The 22,196-nt window shown below is 39.2% G+C and overlaps 1 protein-coding gene across 1 annotated transcript in view; it reads right to left on the reverse strand.

Moving 5' to 3' along the window:
* Positions 1-2,343: 2,343 nt before the first annotated feature.
* Positions 2,344-22,196, reverse strand: part of LOC104506545 (rho GTPase-activating protein 15-like) — a 170,591-nt gene continuing 150,738 nt past the window's right edge. Inside the window, 1 exon segment of the mRNA XM_010147522.1 lies at positions 2,344-3,633. Within this exon segment, the coding sequence (XP_010145824.1) occupies positions 3,450-3,633 (184 nt within the window). The 3' untranslated portion in view covers positions 2,344-3,449.

A 22,196-nucleotide genomic window follows, 5' to 3' on the forward strand; every position in this document is an offset into this window, starting at 1 on the left:
AGCTGTGATATGTGCCTTCCCTGAGGCTTGCCTTTCAGCATCTTCTGAGAATTAGCCGTGTAAAATATATGCACTGCCTGATTACAGTGGTGATTGTGGTCCCAACTTTCCAGTTTCCAGTTTTTTCCAAACTCTACCCATGGTCTATATACTAAATAGTAATTGAGTATCTAAACTTCTTGAGCGCCTTGGGCTGAATGACAATTTTAGTTACAACATGGTGTGCTTATGAAAACAGGTTAAATAATACCTGCACTGTAGCTGTCCTAGCAGAGAATTAAAGAACTAGAAAAATGCATGTTGCTCTTTATGTATGTGTATATATATGTAAATAAAAAGGGGGATGAATTTTTTCAGGGCAGTTTACATGTCCTCTTTTAGCTGTAGCTCAGCAAATCTGTTTATCTTTCTCATTTCTCATAAATTCTCTTTTGTAGTTGTATTTCTTGAGTTAAAACTGCAAATTTTTCTTGCAAAAATTTAGGATTCAAGAAATTTATTTTTATTTTTATGAGTAGTCTTTCTAGCTGAAAATACCCTTTTCAGTTCCATTACAGATCTCTTTCTGAGATCTGTAGTAATCTCAGGTACTAGGACAGCTGTCTTTTCACACAAGTTTGAGTAGAAGATACTCTGTATAGGGTGAAGATGCTGATAAACATACCGATTCTTGGACATACTTGTCTCTGCTTAATTTTAAGCCTTCATTTTTCTCATCATTTACCATTAATAGCGATAACGCCTTTCTTAAAATATCTGTGGTTTTTCTCAAACTTGAAGCTATTTGCTGAAAAAAGGTCTTCTGCAAGTCTGACTCCCTAAAAATATACCAGAGTATGAGCGAAACCTCTATCAGGTCCTAGCAAACATTCTTATAAGTAACAATTGGAAGAGCAATGTCGTGATGAAGGCCCAGTGATTTGTTCATGCTGGAGGGAGGCCAAATTAGACACTTTGGGGATTTGGAAATATATGTGACCAGCAACAAAAGAGAATCAGACGGAGTCCTGGGCTGTGAGATTAGTTAACAAAGCGCGAACTACCCAAGCAGGAGGAAGAAGAAACTGCACTGCAGTTAATAATTGTAAATATTTTTCTTTTTTTCACTGGTGTCTTGGGGAAGGGAGCAGCTTGGTAACAAGGCATGGTTGTCAGGATGAGAAAGGATAGACATCTGCTATACACCCCAGATGTATGTGCTCCTCTGATGAGACCCACTTGTGCCCCTCCCCAAAGTGGCTACCCCTGTGTCAGGCTTCTGTGTTTAACAAAGCATTTTGTAGAGAAGTCAGTACATTTGTACAGAATTCATGTAAGGCACCCTTCAAAACCAGAGAAAGGCTCATGTGTCCAAAACTTTGTTTGATTTTCTCCCCCCCCAACCAAAGGAGTTGATCTTAAGAAAGATATGGGTTCATTTCATAAGCCTTGTCTTGCTTATAAAAACAAGAAAAGAGGAGTCTCCACGATCCAAAGAAAGCTTAAAAGAAGATTAATTAATTAATTAAGAATCTTTTCTTCTGAGTGCAACAGGATTCAAGTAACAAGTGAACTTTTCATTTCCAGTAATAGCAGAAATTACTTCAATGGCATGATTGTGAGCACCCGTGGGGCCATAATGTGAATGGTCTTTATTAAGGAATAGACTGAACCTCTGACTATCTTTCTTCCAGTCATTTCCACAGGCTATAAACAGCGCCTGGTTTGTTGCTATTAAAAGAGTCTAAAGACGACGATGCTGAAAAGCATTACTGTTTAAGTACTCATGGCTTGACATTAACATGAAAAATATTTTCTTGAAAGTGAAGTGAATTAGGGTTCTCCAGAATGTTGCAGTTTTGTTCAGAAACGATTATGTCGGATATCTGTGATATGGGGAAGGTCTATGTTAGGTTTCGTGTTTTTAATTTTAAGTACTGGTCCCTACCCCTCTGTTTTGCTTGATTTTTCAGACATGTATGGAGTCAGAAAATGTCTTGTGGACAATTTTTATGTTTTGTTGGTGTTATTTTCTGCCTATGTCAGTACCTGATGAAAAAGCCCCATCTTAGTTAGGGATCAGGCTTCATTGTACATTTGTTCCCATAAATGCCCACTCTGAGGAGTAACCTTTCCTGAATAACATGGTATTTTGCAAAATGATGCTAAGTAAAAACTGAAGTAATCCATGATCCGTTGAGGTGATACTCAAGACATATCTCTCGTGCACAGCAGACCTATGCATTAATCCTGTGTTTTGGGGTCTTTAATTGCTTTAAATATTTGCTTCTAGATCTGTGTTTCACACATCTTATTTACATGGTTTATTTTTCATTTTATGAACAAATCGATAACCAGACAGACTCTTTACCACACTGGATTAGTTTTATTTATTCTCTTTGAACTTGATTAAAAAGCTGTCAAACATAAGTCTACATTTTATCAGCAGAATACTTTTACAAAACAGGGTAGGAGATGTGTATAGCTGGAAACATACATTTCAAAATGAAACAATATTTGATATATTCTAGACAGTTACCCTTTTGTTTATCCATGACAACTGAAACTAACCATCAAATGCATAAATTGATTCAAGTCTAGCCAAGTAATCCTAAGGGCATATGAAAAGGCTTTTTTTTTAAAGTTTTTTCTAGATGAATTTAATGTAGTTCACCAATAAAGCATCCTCAGGAGCACAATACAAATGCTACAGAACATGAGATAGCAGGGGAAAGTGGGCAGATGTACAGTGTGATGAAGAATCAAAATGGATGTTACATTAAAATGAGCAGTCATGCAATGTCTTCATTTCATGTTCTGCATTTAAGTAAAAATGCCAAAGTTCCAATTTTGTTTTTAATTTTTTTTTTTTTTGCACACTGTTATGCTAATAGTGACATTCTGGTGGTGGCTGGGTTTTATTTTTTATTTGTGTAAAAGTATTAGATGTAATCTTTTTTAAAGTCTTGGTGCAGGCAAACTGATTATTCATCATGTCTTTAAATATCAGTATATATCAAAGGGAGAGGTAAATTATACTCGGATTAGGTACAAATGATCTGGTATCACTGTTTTAATTCATTGCCTTTAACATACATATTTTAATCCATTTTCCACAAATCTCCTCAATTACTATTTGTCTTTCTGTTCCATTGCATATGTTGGTAAACAGCATTTTCTACGGTCTTTGGCCATATGCTGTATGCTCAGCTTGCAAAAAAAAGTGACACTTGGAGTGCTAGCATAATGAAACTCTCAAAGGGTTAATGCAGAATACATATAGGCAAATGTTGACAATATTTTTTATTCCAATGTTTGAAAATTAAACACAAAATCATCATTAAGTTTTCACAAAATGAGGCATCTGTCACTTGAAAGAAAAAGAAATATTTCAGAAATATGTTTACAGAAATGTAAAAATATTAGACATCAAGACAGATGTGAACGTTTTCAATAACAGGCCCTGTCTGTCAGTCTTCCTCAGAGCCGAAGATCTTGCTGTACTCACTCAACATAAGTTCAACTATCTGATTTTGGTATAGCATGTGGACTGCCATGTTCCCTGTCTCCTTTTCAGGTCTAAGGAGTGTTGGTCCAAACACAATTCCTAAGCTTTGTGTTGACATAAGATTCACGGATTCCTTGGCTGCTATCCTGTTGACGAAAGGAAAGAATTGGTTAAAAAAGAGGGATGTCAAAGGAGTCGCTGTTGCATTTGAAGTACATAGAGGCACTCTTTACTGATGCTCCTAACAGGGATGTTCGGTTAAGTTGTCCAAAAGAAAGGAAGGACGGGAGGGAAGGGGCAACTTCTGTCAACCCGACAAACAAGGAAAGGAGAGTTAGCCCCAGACAGCAAGATGTGCACGGGTTGGAGGTCGAGAGCCCCGTTTACAGTGCTCTTATATTAGAGCACAATTTGCTGCTTTCTGGTGAATGAGCATTAGTGTGTGTGCTGTAAGACAGTTGCTGAGCTCATATATTTAGGTAACAAAATTAGAAATTGCTCTTTATGCTAAGGGAATTGAGCGCTTTCGGTGTCAACAGTTTTTTGGTGGCTCCAGGGAGAAGCTTCCTTGCTTCTCTTAACGTGGTCTCCAGCACTGAAAGGGTTGGGAAAACAGAAAAAGGACCTTAATATAGAGCTCATATGAAACACGTTCCTTGTGCTAATTTAAATCCAATAAAGTTAGCATGGCCTGAAATGGATTGTGAAATTTATATAACTAAAGACTGCTGCCTGCCTTATTCTGACACAAAGTTTCTTGAAAGACACTGAGGCCACATACCTTAATGAGATGACTTAGAAAATAATGGTAAGGATTATAACCTTTGATATCTTTATTACTCACAAAATTACAAGAAGGAGGGCTATTATTATTAAAAGTTGATCTTACGTCTGTATTAAGACTTAATATTCTTGTGGAAATGACATTAAGGATGGAGAAGTCTGGTTTAAGAACAATATAGGTTTAATGGATGGAGTTTAGGTAGGCAGTTCCACATAAATCTTTGCAGCAGTGAGTATGAACCAAGCAGAAATCCATTTCCTTCCACCCTCCAGAATGTATAATATATCCTAGGTTGGAAAGACTAGTAAATGAAGATACATATTTTACAAATAAATCACACAGCTCTACCAAGGAATGCAAACTAAATGTAACTTTAATGTGTAAATGTTTGAATTTATGGATGCTTCCTTAACCTGTTAGTTTTAACTTAAATATTCCAAGTAAACTGTTGAAGCCAAGTTCTGCTTTTCCCTCCCCTCTCTTGTTGTCATTCATCTGCCTTTATAAAATCCAGACAACAATCTAAAAATCATCATAGTTGTCTCTGTTTTCCCATACCTGGTGCTAAATTTACATAATTTAATTTATATAGTTTATAAGTGAAAGAAACTTCATGAAACATAATGGGTTCCATTCCTTAAAAAAGGTTTCTTTCCTGTTAGTGGGTGGGTCACACAGCAAAGAGCATCATCTTGTGGATTTCTGCCAATCTTGTTTACCACATTCCTTGAACATCAATGCTCGTGGGTTTTTTTCCTATATATAAATAGGAAGCATCACTTAGTTCTGCCTCATGCTTGTAACCGTGGTGTCCATTGCACAAAACACTCTCCATATGGCACTAATCAGATTGGCTTAATTATTAGTTTCTTAAAATATAGTATCTTTATTAAAAATTAAAAAAAATTTCTCTTTCCTCTGTGGTAATATTAACATATCTCTTCTCTTAGAAGTTCAAAAAGTCTCAAAAGCTAGTAGTTTTGTTGCCAAATGACTGTGTGGGCCTCTGATGGATGTCACACATCTTTATCACAATTAAAAATGTTTGTTATGGGGTGATCAGGTTGTTTTGCCTAATGCCACTTACGTATATATCAAGCTTGGGGCCTCGCTGTGAGAAGGACTTGATTTCTTTTGAGCTTGTTACATGTTAGAAGTTGGAAACTTTGTCAAGTATTTGCAGATGACATCAGTATGGATAGAGATGCTAGTTCACCATGCAGAAAAAACTTATTCAGCAGTTGTATCTTCCTTAACTTTACAGATTGTCAATTTAGCATCAGCCATGGCTTTGCAATGCGGTGGTGTTGGTGATGGACAGCATCGATCATGCTGGAGGAGAAACATCTTGCAAGGAGCAAGAGGCAGTAAACCACAGATGAGCAGTCAGGGTAGTGATAGAGCTCGATTTACTGACAGGAGAGGAGGGATCGGACCTCCTTTATCTGTAAAATTTGGAGCAAGATGTTGAGATCTTATGTCTCTGATGTGGACACAGAAAATGGAAGGTGGTTAGCCAACCTCTCTTGTTTGCCATCTTTCCCAAGCAGAATAATTCACCCTTGTTTATCCTGGAGATGCTATCCTGCACATTTGAATCTAGGCATTGCCAGCACGTGGTCTGCAGCCGCTCAGCTCTCGGGAGGTGAGGGTATGGCATGAAGCAAGGGAAGATGTGCATGGTGTGTGTTGGCAACGGAGGGGAATTAACTATATGTTGTGGTTCACTGACATGGAATGTGGTGCTAAGAACCTCCATATATGTTTGGGGCTCCTAAGCTTAACACTAGTGTAATAATTACTGTATTGATAAAATCTCTTGAGACTTCTTGATATTGTCTATTTATGCGGTCGTACTTATTTTGATGGCCATAATAACAAAAAACTGTAAACTAAGCAAACTTAGAAACATGGAAAGTCTGAGTACTCTAAATAAGCTGTGGTAAAATACAGCTAATGGAGGGAAAGAAGGAAGGAATTCAATCCAGCCTGAATAAAATAAGTTTAGGACATTATGTCTTTAAAAATTACAAATATTTTCAATAGGATTCTACAACTAAATTTTTATCTGTCCAGAAAAGAAAAAATCAAAGCAAAATAGAAAAAAAAAAAAAGCTCAATCTAAGCTATTACTGTAGCTGCTAAGTGAAATTCCGTTGTTAAAAGAGAAAATCCCTAAAAACGGGCAAGAATTCTTTTTTTGGCAAGAAAAAGAGCAGAACGAGTGATGCAAAATTTACAACATACAATGTGAAAGGAAATGTCAGAGCTACTTTTTGTCAAGCCCAAATGAAAGGAGCAATGATCCATCAATTTAAGATTATTTTAGAAACAATCTATAATCTGGTGCCACAGATGTTGGAACCATATCAAGAAATTGTTGGGTGTTATGCTTTACAAAATATTTTTTTCTCCCCAAGTAAATGAACTTCAAGAATGGCTTCAGTCCTTTAAGATCACAAGTCAGAAGATACGCAGAAAATATCGTTCTCATTATTAACAGTAATGAAATTAATGATGTATTAAAAAAGCAGAAGTGTCTGATAGGAGGGCTCTAGTGTCAATGGCAGATATATAAGGAAAAATACTTGGAATTTATGCTTTGGCTGTTGCTAAGGCAACTGTAAGCTGGAAAGCGTGTGACTGAGAGCAGGGCAGCTCTACAGCTAGGAGGGTCATTTTATGGTGAGTTTGGCGCTCTAGTTCCATTAAATCTACACTTTTCAAACTCTCTAAATAAAATCATTATTAATTTTGACGCTCGGAAAGCACATTGGAGTACTACTTCAAACAGACCAGGTGTTAGGAAATGTTCTTCATCCATTTTACTCCATAATAACTGCTAAGGAAAGTGTTTCAACAGTGACTCTGATTCCTCACCTTAATGTTCCCACTGCACATAAAAAATTAGAGTGAGAAGTCAGCGTATTTAGGGAGGAAAACCCCACAGGCAAAGGCACGGTTTTACTATACGCTATAGAGTGTCTAAGGGTAGAGCTTTCCTCTGCTGTCTTCTTTGGGCACTACTTGGTTTTGCTTTCTCAGACCTCTCCATCCTATGCGGATTTAGTGTTAGGGGCATTTCTACCCTTAGCAGAAATGTTTTAACTGTGTCTATTACTATCTTACTATTTTAAATTTTATCTAAGGGTAACTTTTTAGTAAGACAATCCTGCTGCTCTTCCATGAACTGGTAACATAGATTATGACTAAAGGGCAACACATCACAAAATTGAGGATCATAAGAGTAAGAAAGGGTCAACTGGTAAAATATTATGGGCCAGAATATCAGGTGTGGGAAATGTCATTCTCTGAATTCAGTAGAGGACCAAGGGATAAAAGGCGGTATTGATCTTATCAGAATCTTTTCCACCAGCATTATGCACAATATTTTATTTAAATAGGGAAAGTCACTGCCATGCAAGACAGAAACAGAGATCTAAATCTAAATCGAAACAGGTTGCCCAGAGAAGCTGTGGATGCCCCATCCCTGGATGTCTTCAAGGCCAGGCTGGATGTGGCTTGGAGCAACCTGGTCTAGTGCAAGGTGTCCCTGCCCATGGCAGGGGGGGTGGAACTAGATGATCTTTAAGGTCCCTTCCAACCCAAACCATATGATTCTATGATTCTATAAATGGAGGCCAAGAAATATTAAAGATACATGGGAATAAAGAAGACTCTCCATAAAGCAAAAATTTATAACTAACCTTACAAAATTAGGGACCAACTCCTCTGTAAGTGAATTATTCCATGTCAGCCCATATGAGTGGGTTTTGCACTTTTGCTGAACTGTGCTAACGACCACTGTCGTGGCCAAAGATGCTCATCCAAATGGACAATGGGACTGATTTGATATGTAATTTCCTATGAAATGCCTTAGTGGGTCAAAGTCTGCACATCCCATTGATCTGCTTAACCAATAATTATCCTCAAATTGGCTAATATCTGTTTCCTATACATACTCCGGAATATGCAAGTGTAATGTTTGTCTTGGCCCTGGGAATGGCTCAGTTGCCTTCAACTCACCTCAACTACAGTAGTGTTAACAGGCTTTCCAGTACACTGTTATGGGCCAGCGTTTATGCAGCAGTTTTCTGACTTTTGCTATTGCAGAGCCCCTAATCAATCCGAACGTGTTAAAATTTGACTCATATGATGAAGCTTCTAGCTTAACGTGTTATTCTCCTCTCCTTCCCAAATGCTGGTTTACAGGAGTTAAAAAATAACACGTACAATATACTTTGCTTTAGTGGCAAGACATTTGGGAAGAAATCATCCAACCTTAAAATAAAATCTTTATTGAAAGCAATTCTAAATCCATGCCAGTCAGATACATTGTATGATCAGAAGAGATGTCCCAGTGGAATGCTCGGAGCAATAGACAGGGTTGATTACTTGGACCTCCTGTCAGTTCTTAACTCGTTGACAATGGCTGAGACGTTCAGTACAACTTTGCTTCCTTTATTTGGAAGTAAAGTTAATATACTTACCTTAACTGTGCCAAATGTACTGGAAAATAACCTGGTAATAAAACGTACCATCCTACAAAGTGATAATGTCTGTGTGTGTAAGCACATTTTGGCAGAGCTTTCACAGACGGGTTTTCCAGCGTTAGGAAGGAAGCACAAGTACAAAATGATGCACAGATAAACTATCAGGTTTCTTCTGAATGTATTTCCTTTCCATTTAAGACCTGTTATGTACTTTTCTGAGATACAGCATATTACTCCAACATCGTTTTCTGTTGCAAACTTAGTTCAGCTATAGTAGATTTTCAGGAAGAACTGAAGTGTTTTTTTGCAACTAAAAATTTTGGCTTTGCGAGTCCTCTTAAAACACAAGATGCCCTTTTACAACAGGTCAAAACCTTAGAGGAATATCCATATCCAGCTGGATATACCAGCTTGGGACAGACAGGAAAATATACCCTCTGTGAAGGAAGGGTGCAGGGCCTGTGCACTACTCAACCCCATCTTGAGGGACTTACAGAAACAATCAGTAGTGAGTGAGCCCTTGATACCATAAGCTCCATTTATGTAAACTGTTCAATTCATTGCACTGCAACATAGACAAATTTAAAATTTAGTAATAAATTGGGATTCTTGATATTTTATGAATGCAAACTAAACCTCATTATTATTTATGTACTGGCTTTATGGATGATTTGCTCAGTTGCATTACAGTGGTATTCACCAGCTGATGAAGCTAAGCAAATGCAAACATCAGTTGTATCCCCAGCTTGTTGTTTGTGAAATCTGTGTACCATGTTGGGATGGCGGAAAGCTTTATGCCTATGTAGCTACGACCTGAGGTTTATGCTTATAGAGGAGCTCCAAAACACTACGATGTCTGCCCTTTTCAAAATGTGATCACAGTGGACTAATACAGTTTTAAGCTGTTTTCTTTTGCCCATGCAAAATGCGAAGGTGCTTTAAATTCCTCTGTGGTTGATAGGTGGAATTTGAAACAATAGCTATCCAAGACTGGTAATAGAGAAACCAGGTCATGGCGTATGATACGTTACGAGAGGGGTCAGAAATAGTTCAGACATACTTAAAGAGCTTGCTTTTGCTGAAAATAGCCTCCATGGCTCCTGGCCTGCAGAAACTCCATAGGCTTCCTGTGCTCTGCAGCTGTGGGTTCATATTACAGCTCTTTGGGAAAAATCCCTTCTCTTCAGTTGCTCTGGGACACAAGAATGAGCACTTGATGCTGTCTTCTTCTGCAGACTAGCCTTTAAATCTGACCGTTGGATGGCTATATATAGTACCTGGACAGCTGACAGGGACCCGGTGGAGAATGGGCTTCCTCAGGGGATCCCCTGCCTATCTCACAGCATGACCCCTTCCCTGGATGAACTGCCTTGGAGTCTAGCCCTAAATGAAAATAATAACTAAGCTAACTCCGAACATCGGCTCACAGTTGGCCGAATAGTCTCCGAAAAGCTGAAGAAAAACATTTATTCTGGCTTAGCCTGGTTAATAAAAGAGCAGTTTGAAATAAAATCGTTTCACAATTGGGTGAACTTTCCTACCTGTATGGCATCCTTTCTGAAGAGCACGTGTGCTCTTGCCTTTGCACACACCTCACATAGTGCCTGTCTTGTAGGGAAAGGATGACTGAGGCTAAGATGTAAAACCACATTTAGATATCTAAAAGGACTCAGGCCTCTACAGGGGCTTTGTTCAGGTGTCTGCTTTGGAGAAGTTCTGCTTGTTCTTCCACAAAGTGGGAGTGGTACTCCTGCCTCTGCCCTCAGCTGTGGGTAATGTGGTACCTGCATCTTGGGATCGTTTCTTTTTTCTGGCCATCACCAGTGTTGGAGAAGCTCCAAAGACAGAGGAGGGTACGAACCAGTATGATGGCATGGACAGCAAAGGCAGGAGCTCAACTCCGTACTGTGGTGGCTCCACTGAAGAACACAAAGGCTCAGATCCCACTCTTCCAAACCATGTTGTATCAGAGAAATTGATTCAAAACCTCTCCACAAAACCTTTGCTATTACTGCAAAAACTCCAAGTCTCCCTTTTGGAAAACAAACCCAAACGGATGACCCGCTAAGTTCTTCCATTTACTGACAAGCGTTCTGTCTTCCCAGTTTACCTTCATTTTCCATGTTCCTGTGTGTGGATGCAAACCGGCTCTGACTAATGCTCATAAGACTGGAGGAAGGAGAAGATCTGGTTAGCCTGTGTTATCACAGTGTGAGTTGCTGTTGAGGCTGAAGTTTGCCTGTTTGGGGACAGCTACTTGGTAGGAGTCAGCTGAAGGCCATGAACTTCCTTAGGAGCATCTCAGGCTCCTCTGGCTGCAGCTCCATGCACAAGGCATTTATTTCTGCCTTCTCTAACGACCCTGTGGCAACATATGTTGCTCAAATAACAACAAACCCCTCTTCAAAAGCCACACTACCACTGCAAGCACAAGCCTCTCCTTGGGGAGAGGATGGGAGAGAGCAGACCCCTCTGTGACGGATGTTAGGCAGATGCTAGTGCACTTCTTAGAGGTGTTTGGATAGCAGAACGATAAGGCAGTGTGAGACTCTATTGAATAACACATGTTCAGACGGAGATGTAATACATAGAGCTCTTAACTGTATTTTTGGCTGGTGGTATAACTTTTGCTGTGATGGATTTATTTTATTTTATGTATTAATTTTATTTCTAAATTTTTTATGCAGAACACCTAGCTTATTGTAAAGCCCAACCTGTCAGAGGTCCTGAATCTGTGCGCATTTGTGGCCTGTGTAGCTCAGAAGGCAACAGATAGTTTTGCATAAATAAAGCTTTAACTTTTTAAAATTGCTTAAATATTTTTGTTCAAGAATGCCTGAAGCTACATTTCCTTGTGGCATTAAAAAATAAAAGGCAGTTAGTAGCAATCTCCCTTAAATCAAGAATTGTAAATATAGAACCTTTATCATCAGTACAGCACATCCAAAAATGTCTTTGTAAAATAAATCAAATTATATGAGTTAATTGATTCCAGGCAACATCAGTAACTGCAGGTGGAAACTGAATAACAGGATGTTTATTAATGAAGGACTATTAATCAAAATTGACAATATCAATTCCTGTTTCTTTTATTCAAATTCTACCTGCAAAATCCATGGACATACTTGCTGATTTTTTAAATAAAAAATTAAAAGTAAAGAGAACACTAACACTTGGGGTTTTAGCTTTAGATGTAGGGCTATTTGTTTAAACAACGAAAGGATATCCTAAATCCAATTTGACAGGCAATGCCGAAGATGCCAGTGGTAATTAATTAGCACTTAATTTAGACCACAGAACAACAGGATATGGAATTGGTGCTCAGTGCCATTTCCCCTTAGGCTTCATCTCATGAGGGTCAGGAGTATGGCTGTTGCATTGAAGGTCAGTAAATAAATTGGGGGAACACATTGACACTGGACTTTTCATGATAGATATCCTTCACCCTTATTACTGCCTCTGGCTATCGCTGATGAGAAAAGGACTGCAATTGTTCTGTGAAGAATGCTGCACACAGGCTGGGTTCGAGCAAGGTAGCGTCTGAACTCACACATCGTACAGTAGCGGTGCTGGGTGCTTCCTACGGGCAGAGAGCTGTCTCAACTTTGTGTCTGGGCTGGAAATAAACTTCTAACTGTAGCATAGAAAGCCTGAGGAACTCTGACAGGCGAGAAAATTCACTTAAAAGCAGTCCTGAAGTTTGCTAGATTTGTGAGCTTAGCTTTAGATTAAGCATAATTAAAATCAATGGAAGATTTTAAAGTGAGGTTAGAAACTAGGTCAGCAAGGGAAAAAACACGTTTCCTTATTATCCTCTTGTCTTTGTCTTAATAATATTTAGTATTCCTCCTTAAAGCTAAAGGCTCTTAATAAAGGTGGAATAATGTTATTAACAGCATTGTTTTCTGATGGGGACACTGAGGCTTCGACATGCTTAGTGATGGACAAACAAAAAGTGCCTGGCAAAATAGCAGAGCCACCAGATCTGCTGGTAAATCAGCTGGTTTTTAACTCAGTGAAAACAGCCGCTTCTCTGCAACAACCCCTGAGCAGAGAGAATATGGAAAGCACATAGGAGACGCTATGGAGCCTTGTTCAGAGACACACATAAATTGCATTATTTGGTTCAGATTTACTGGTAAAAATAATAGAAAGATGACAAGACCCAGTTTATAATATAATCCTCCTCTTCCCAGTAAACTTAGTGCTTCTGCCAGTCACTACTATGCTCTTTCTCCCAGTAATCTCCAACTGTCTTTCAAAAGAGCAGCTCAGGTGGAAGGGTGTCAGCACTGGCACTGATAATCAGCGATGTTACAGCTTTCTGACATGGCTTCTTACAACCCATGCCCCACTTTGCTTAAGTAGTCCAGTTTCACCGTGTCCCACCGGATGATGAACAATGGGAACTTCAGCAGTTACAGCAGGGAAATTCTTACTGCAAATCCCAGATGTACTCCACTTCCACCGTTTTATCCCCTTGGCCCCCAGAAGGGCTCTCTGCAGTGCTACGTTAGGAAAACACACAGTTAGGCAGCAGTCCGTGCTCAGAAAATGTATTTTGGAAGCCCCAGGTTAACAGTTATTTTAACTTTCACTTCATCACGCCCTTTGCAGCATCTCTCTTGACAGTGAGTGAAATTTTGATTACTGTGTAAGTGACTGACAAAACTCGCAGTGACTGGGAGCCAGAATGGAGTCAGAATTTCACCTTATATAAGCTTAACTTTTCTCATTTTGGATGATATCTACTTTTACTAAGTGGAATTACTGCTTTTGACTATGTTCAATCTATAACCTCTTGCATCCTTCAATTATAGCCTTTTTGTGCTACAGTAATCCAGTTGATGGCAAATAACTCTGCTCTGGATATGACAGGTTTACTTTCTGACTTAAAGCCCAAAAGTGGCAATTGACTGGAATTTCAATGCGGGATGCTGAACTGTAGACAACCTGCTCAGAAATGCATCTCTTCTGGTGACTCTAGGGCTTCTCATGAACAACATATTGTTTTTGTCCAGTGTCACAAATAAATCATTCAGTTTTATGAGACAACCAGTAATTTTTGGTGTTGAAATCAATTCCATGAAAGTCAGGGAACAAACTCTCACCAAACTTTTCATTCTCTGTGAACTCCTATATGTGTAATGACTTCATAAACTGTTTTGTTTCAATTCTTTTTACATAATGAAAAATTCTGAATATTGGCCTATTAGTTGTCCCCAATATAAAATCTCCATTTTTTAACCTATTTTACCACCATCTTCTTGTTTAAAATAAAAGCCTTTTTGCAGAGATCTGCCCAACAGAGATGATTTTATATGGGATCTGACCTCAACCAGGATTCCTACTCTTTCAGGTTCAGTTCTGAGCTCTCCACAAGCTACTATTGCAATATATATGCACCAGATTTTGTATCAGATTTGAAAGATGCTTTAACATGCCTCCCAGCATCACGACTGTTTCAGCCCTGATATTGAACATGAGTAGGATGAATGTATCTCTTAAATGCACTAGTGAGTATGTGCCATGAGTCTTTGATTTCTTTAAACTTATTTACATTTTACTTGCCCTTGAGCAGCGAATTTACTATGTCAGCATTGTCTTTTCTACTTACACTTTGTCTGTCTTGTCCACTCACCTTAGCTTGATGTTTATTTTTTGTGCACGTGTATAGTCCATTGCACTAAATACACAAACTGCCTGGAGTCGAGGATTTTCCATATATTGTGTCTTTCTAAGATTCACCCTTTGTAGTACTGCAAGTTCTGGAATATTTTTCCTAGCTTTAAACTAGTTTTGGTTTTTCTCATTAGTTCCTTTTTCAGTCAAATGCCCATTCACATGTGCTGGTTTCAGATGGCTGTGGTCTAACTGCCTTAGACACTTTATGAAAGTCTTTATTCTCTATACAGGCAGCTCTACCTCTCTCAGTCGTTGCGTTTCTTCTTTGAAATTTCAAGTGACCTGGCTTGCCAGGTCCTGCTTTGGTCTGACCCTGATCAAATTCCACAGTTAGAATTACCACTGAGATAACATACACAAGTCTCTCACACCTTCTAACTGAAACCATGTTCAACAGATACTGAAGTACTTAGGACCAACAGGTACAAACTTGTTGATATCAAAGCATACTCATCAGCCTTGGGACACCTCATTCAGTAGGGAGCTTCCAGGTCATCAAATATCTCAGTCATAGCTTAACTAAAATGCCTCAGCACACCTAATGGAGTTGCAGACAAGTGTTTCTGATAGGTCCCACTTGCCAAAAGGGTCTGTGCCTGTGTGGCCCTTCTTGTTGATGTTATGCATAGCCATGCCGTTCTTGGAGGTGAAGCTGAAATGCCTTGCATGTGGGTTGTTTTTTTCACTGCCTTGAGCTCCAGAAGACAACTGGCACTGCACTCTTTGGTCCTCAGAGAAGAGTAAATTCAGGACATTGTTTTGTTGATGCTGCATCAACAGGATGCAGGAACTTCCCCTACAGCAGAAAATGTCTAACCTTGACTGAATGGTTATAAGTGTATTTACAAGCTGAGAACTTTCCTCCTTAAGAAGAAAATATTGTAGTTTCAGGATGCAAAGCTGTATAAATGTAAATTAATATGAAGAGTAACCTGGAAACCTGTTAACATGTAACTCAGAAAGCTTAAGTATTTCCTCACCATTGTGGTTCAGTGTGATTCAAAACATGATTGTATTCATCAAGCTTTGAAATTTACCCTGAGATAGAAATCTCAAGGCTGACGCTAAACCCAGAGCAGCTGCGATGACTTCCATGGGGTAGATGTGTGGGAGGAATGGAAAACTTGGTTTCTTTGATGACATTTTTATGAGACAGTTATCCAGATATGGAAAGAGGATGGTTATCCTAGGAGGTGGTCCTAAGTTGCCTGCTACTAGTAGTGCCACAGCTCTACTGAAAGCCCTCTCTGGACTGAAAGTTTGAGTATGGATGAACTATTGATCACAGTAAATTTTACCTATGGGAAAGCTTCCGTACGCTATAGGGTTGTCCCATATGCTATATGGTGTTGGAGTCTCCAAGATTGCTGATAGTGTTTGGTGAAGGCCGGGACTTGGCAGTGTGGACAGCAATGACCTGGGAGGTGGAAAGAGTTTCAAGGGCAATGAAGTACTATCCTGCGGTGGTTTGGTGAGGCTGTGTCTAGTGCTGACACAGAGAACATGGTGCAAGATGTTTGCACTTTGTCCATGAAGGTGCTAGAAGAGCTACGGGAGACAGAGTGGTGGGATCTGCAAAAAAACCCAGAGCTTTCTGAATTCCCTTTACTTGGCTCATGTCCAGGGAGAGCAATCTTTCTTCAGAAGACCAGAGCAAGGCTCTGGAGAGGATGTAGCAATGCCGTCTAACGGTGTGCAGAAATCCTTGTCTTGGAGAGTGTAACTGGTTACATCTCATGGACCGTGGGAGGAGGCAAGTTGTTGTATGGTTGGCTGGAGTTAGCCGCTCCACAGATTTATGATTTTACATTGCACCATAACGCGTAATGTACGAAAAGATAAATATTTTCCATTCAGAAACATCTTGCTGTATTTTCATCTAACTCTATAATTTTAATTATAAAGTGAACATAACCTGTATCAAATTATGATTTTGTTAACATATTGAATGAGGACAAGAAAAATAAATACCAGATTTTATACTGTACAGGCACATGAAGGTATAGTAAAAAAATCTGGTTTCCTTGACCACATTGTCATAATATGCATATATAACTGCTTATTGAATCCAGGCTGTGTAGACAACAGAAAGAACACTGGCTCCATACCATCACAATGCATGCCCACAACAAAGAGGAGGAAAGAACAGGCTCTTTCATTGTGTGTTTCTAAGTATTACCAACATAAGGGCTGCAAACACTACCTCTGTCTGAAGTGTATCTATATACCCATGCATAAGTTATTAACTGGGCTCCCTGAGCACAGTTGCTGAAAATATTAATATATTCAAATTATATTCTAGCTACTGCAAAAACAGTAGATCAGACAAACGTATTGAAATCTCTTCAGACAAAAGGAGTCATGTTATTTATAAAGTTCCTCCCCCCCTTACTGGAACACAAACCTTCATTGTATGTAATATATGAGAACGCAAGATGATCCTTAGATGTCAAAATGTGGCTTAAAGTTTGAATGTAATCATAAAACAGTGACTCTAATGCTTGCCATAAACAAATTGTCACTGGTATTATGTAACTTAGACTATTCACAAAGTATAAAAGACGGAAAGAATAAAAGGTGGCTGCCAAACACCATGGGCCAAATCCGAAGGTTGTGCCAAATTGTGCTAGCAGACTGGGAACTGCAAACCCAGCGTGGAGTTCGGATTTGCGCTCCCCGGTACTCAGGCTTCTCCTATGGATTAAATTAGAGTGAGATAGAGGCTTTTTTTTGATTAGTTTGTCAGTTTAGACTGTAAGGCAACAACACAGCAACCAGTGATTTCTACAACTCCCTTCTGCTCGAGCTTTCTAGGAGATGAGAAAGTGGGATGAAAGTTCCCTAATTGCCTCAGGAACAGTTTTTGTACAGAACGGCCTTCTAGGACACAAATAGGCATGGTCAGCAATGCAGCCCAAAAGGGCAGCACTGCTCTGAAATCTGGTGGTCTTGAATTTTTCATGTTATCCAGCTCATTGTGTACCGCCTCATCGGGCTGAGACCCTGTTCTTCGCTCGGATTCATTAGGAAATCTGGCACAGTGGGTTAACGACAGAAGACCATACATCAAGACAGAAGGCCTTGTCTATGAACAACAACTAACCATTCATAGATACTTTCCTTCAGTCCAGGCTAAATGGATATCTGATAATATGTGTACTGCACACATTTAAGTTGCAGCTAATGATTGTGCTAAGACCCTTTATCAGGGACGACAACCAAGTTAGGTGGTTGTCTACCCACTTTCCCCCCTCCCCTTTCCTTTTAAAAGTAAAATGACATTTTTTTCACAGCCTGAAATAATTGTTCAAGCGTAGATACTGGTTTAACTCATTATGAATTATTAGTGGAAAAGTGGGTCTCAGAAGTATGTTACATCTGAAATATTTTTCGTCACTTGAACATGTGCCGTCCAGAACCGGCCCTATTATACCAGTCACTGGGAACAAACACTTCGCATTCACAGATGCTCCTAATTTGGTGTGGTTTGGAGTGTAATTTAGATCAAACGTATCCATGTAAATGAGTCAGGGTTTCTTAATTAGGTGCCTCTAAAGAAAAAACTTGGACCACATCAGTAGGTGTGGGTGTGGTGCCCACAGTACTGGAATCTTTCCTATAGATGAAGCTGAGTTTTATTCAGGCATACTGTAGGTTTTTCTTTCCCCTTTTTTTTTTTCTTTCTTTTTTTTTTCTTTATTTTTTTTCCTAAAGCACAATAATAAATCTGCAGATGGCATAGACATAAAGACGCTACTTCAGAGAAGCTGTCTAAAACACTGTCTCTTTGGCAAATGCCTTAAAGTAGGTCATTCTGCTGTGATTTAGGTTTATATTTCATTGCCAGCTTTTTGTTCCCATTACAAGTAGGGTGCATTCCAGTCCACAGATTTGCTCTTCATTTTTTTCTCAGATTGGTTTTTATTTACAAGAATTTGTAGTTCTTCATAAGAAAATGGCCAATACCCTGTCAGAGGTACTAATCATGCACTTGACCACAAAAAGAGATGTATGAAGGCGATAACCTGAAAATGTTGAAATGTAAAATACCATTCTCTGGAAGCAAAAAATGTATTGATTCTCTTAACATGGTGATTGAAATGATTGTTGCATCTTTTGCAGTGTGTGAAAAATGACTTGATCTAATGCCATTTCAGAGGTCTCACAAAGCAGGGGCATCCGCTACTGTAGTTGTTCAGGTATTTGCTTTATCTTTTTACGTATTTGCCAATGAAAAGCATGTATTTTATAGCTTATTAAAAAAAAAAAAAATTCATTAGGGTCTGTTTTCCCATCAAAATGGGGTGGGATTTACATGCCAAACTCCCACTAGCCTTAATGAATTACCTGCATAAATTCTCTTTCAATCGATAGTAGAATAGATCTTATTGTGTTATATTAATTATTTTGAACAGAACAGTGACATTTTGGCATTGAAGTCTTTTTTTTCTGTTTTGTTTTTAAGTTCCAATGAATATCTTAAGGAACATCAAGGCCATTATTTATTGTATAGCCTTATTCTGAGAAAAATCCTATATCTGTAGTCAGAACAATGAAAAGCATTACAATTTACACTTTGATTGCCTGGTCCTGGACATTAATGTGTTGGGGCTCAATCTCCCAAAATAGCAAAGGCAAAAAAAAAAAAAAAAGGGGGGGGGAGAGAAAAAAGTTGTTTTGTAATGAATTGAGCATTCTTAATTTTCACCAACAAAAACCATTCGAGTTGAAAAGAACACTAACCCCAAGCAATATTAAGAGGTTACAAAATCACATAAATTAAGTCCGCCAGTGATATTTTACTAAAGCTTATGGGAGTGCAAACCAGAAGCAGGACTCTCAGATGGTCTTGATTAACTGAAGAGTGCTTAGCAGTAACCGGCCTTCCCCGAGATGTGCTGGCCGTATGCACACGTACGCCCACAACGCCAAAGTGCACATGGATGAGCCTTCAAAGGCGTGGGGGGCTTGGAGTGGGGGATTGGGAAGTAAGCAGAGAGTGGAAGTGAGAAGTGTTCGCTGTGTCATCATGGGCAAGTGCTTTACCCTCTTCATTCCTCACTTTCTCCATCTACACAACTAGGATAATAAAACTTACTGACCTGAAAAGGAAGTTATGAGATTTAATTAATGTTTGAAAAGCTTTTTTGAGATCGTTTGATAGTGAGTAATGTGGGATGAACAATAGGAGCTCTTTGAAACAGGGGCTCTATCTATCCGTATTTGTGTACTGCACCTAGCACAATGGTGCCGTACAGCCACGGAGTCAACCGTATCATAAATATTTAAATTAAAACTATGTTAATTATTTTTATCGTTCTGTTATTTGCTGATACACCAGTTCACTACATTCTGAAGCTTGGTAGCATTGAAAAGTACCAAGTGTAATTATTTGCCTGATTGTTATGAAAATCAGGTTTTATATTTTTAAATACGGTTGTGGAAATAGGAAGTATATGGAAACACAGGTAAAAATGTGGTTTTAATTACTCGTCATTCTTCTCATTAAAAACACTAAGCTGTATGGTATTCTTCAGGGAAGAGGTGAATTTTGCAAAATCTCTTATTCTGCAAAAAGAAGGGCTAGGCATGACTGCAAAAACCTCGGTAGCAGGTTGCCCTTGCCCCAAAGTGCATAAAATAAAAATGCATAAAGGTGCTTCAGGAAGACTGGATTTCTTTTTTGCCTTTAATCCAAAATCTATAATTACTCCTGCCCTGTGCACACTGGTGCCTGGCACACGTTTTCCTGTGTCCAATAACTTACAAGGGGAGAGTTTCATAGACCAATGTGTACTTCAGCAGAGAGAAATGGGTTTAACTTCTCCTTCCCCGATACTGAGCCCCAGGAAACTATGGTAAATGGGACAAATGTTGGCATTGCTCCAGCTCCTTTCTAAAACTTCTCTATAGCTGAAACAGAGAAAAGCACATCTGCAAGAGCATGTCTTGATATATATTTGCCCTTCTCAAGCTAGAAAGTGATTAATTCACATCATGAAAATCTTAAAATGTTAGGGATGCCTGAGTTACATCCGTGGCCAGTCACCCATTCACTCTTCTGGTGCAAGAGGACGTTTCTCCTCCTCACATTTCCTCACAGTAGCTTGCTCCCCAAGCTTGTAGGAGTAAGGCTGAACTTTTCTCCCTGCTGCTGTCCCATGGCTGAAGAGCATGAGTTGCCTGATTATAAAGAAAGGTCTTGATTCAGGAAATTATTTCAACAAATATTCTTTCTTGTGCCATCACTGTAAAAGCTTCTGTGCTTCTGCATATTCCTGAATCTGGGAATTTTTCTTGAAGCAAAATTTAAAACCCCATCCTCACTTTGGGTTGTAGGTTTCCCATAGGTTCTCTGAGGCTTCCTAAATGGAATTTTGTTGTTTAGTCCTTCCGTTCTGGTGCCTGTTTTCTCTTTTACATAACTTTTACATTTGTGGTTTTTTTTTTTTCTTCTTCTGTTTCATTAGAAAAGGCTCGTACCATTCTTAATGTAATCTGTTGTTCTCCTGTGTTAAAAGAGTTCTCCTGAGCCTAGATTTAATATGTAAGCCTGCCTGAAACTGCTGATATGACACATAATTTAGTAAGTGAAAATCACATATGTTTGCTACATCTTTCCTCTATCAACTTTAAAAAAAAGTTTGCAGACATCCTCTGCTTAGTATTGCTAGATTGCCTTACTTTAACTTTATTTTCTGATTTTCCCTCAGAATTCTGCGTACTGCTGCTGGACTTGTCATCACATTGTCATCGTGTCCTGGTGTGCGGGCTACTGTGGGCTTCTGTCTATACATGTGTTTTTTCCTTTTTTTTTAAAATCTTTACTAGGTAGAAATAAGTCTGTTTAGTTGCATGTAGTTTGCAAAAGGCTGTGGTCATCAGGATGTAGCTGCCCCATGTTGCGAGGTTTGAGAGGGGTATGTGTTTTATTTGCCAAGGTTGAATGCTTTTTTCTGTTCACAGAGTTGTGAACATGGGGCAAGGTGGTTTGTCAACACAACGAAAGCATGACTCTTGTGATACTTGTGACTTTTGCTAGATAACAAATTAATATTAGTGTGTTCGTCTTAGATACAAAGTTCTACTCTTGATGAGGAGCTTATTTCTAGTGAAATTGATGCAAACAATTGCTAGTAAGAATGAAGAGTTTGGGCAAGGGGGAAGGCAGTCAGAAAGGGAATCATCATTCCCTCTCTGTAAGAGCAGAAAGCTGGATGGCATCTGAAAATATCTTGCCATGCTCTGTACAGTACGGGAAAAATGGAGCAAAAAAAAAAAAAAAATGGAGTTTCTTGGATTCAAAGGTGAATCAAAAGGAATTGGCTTCTGCCCGGAGAAGGCAGCCAGATAGGCCATCGTAACAGATCCACGTGATAAACCAAGAGGCAACTGCAGAGCTCCCCAGACAACTTGCCTGAAGTGTCTGCCAAGGAGGCAGATGCTGCTACTGGAAGAATATCTTCCACAGTTGGGCATCTGGGTTCAGTGCTTTCCACGTAAGGGAGAGGGATGGTAGCGTCAGGCTGGCCCCCGACTTCCCATTTAATTATTTCAACATCCAGTTTATACTTTTGTAAATAACAAGTATTATCCTGCCTTTGTGTGGGAAAATAATAAGCGAGGAGAGGGGTTTTGTCTCTCATCTATCCCTTCGTCGCAGGGGTGTCTACATGGATGGGTAAAAACAGACTCGAGCTTGGCTGCCCTACGCTCCAGCCTGGTCAGATGTGAGACAGCTCGGGTC

Source organism: Eurypyga helias, unplaced genomic scaffold (genome assembly GCF_000690775.1).
Source record: "Eurypyga helias isolate BGI_N326 unplaced genomic scaffold, ASM69077v1 scaffold3372, whole genome shotgun sequence".
Lineage (NCBI taxonomy): Eukaryota > Metazoa > Chordata > Aves > Eurypygiformes > Eurypygidae > Eurypyga > Eurypyga helias.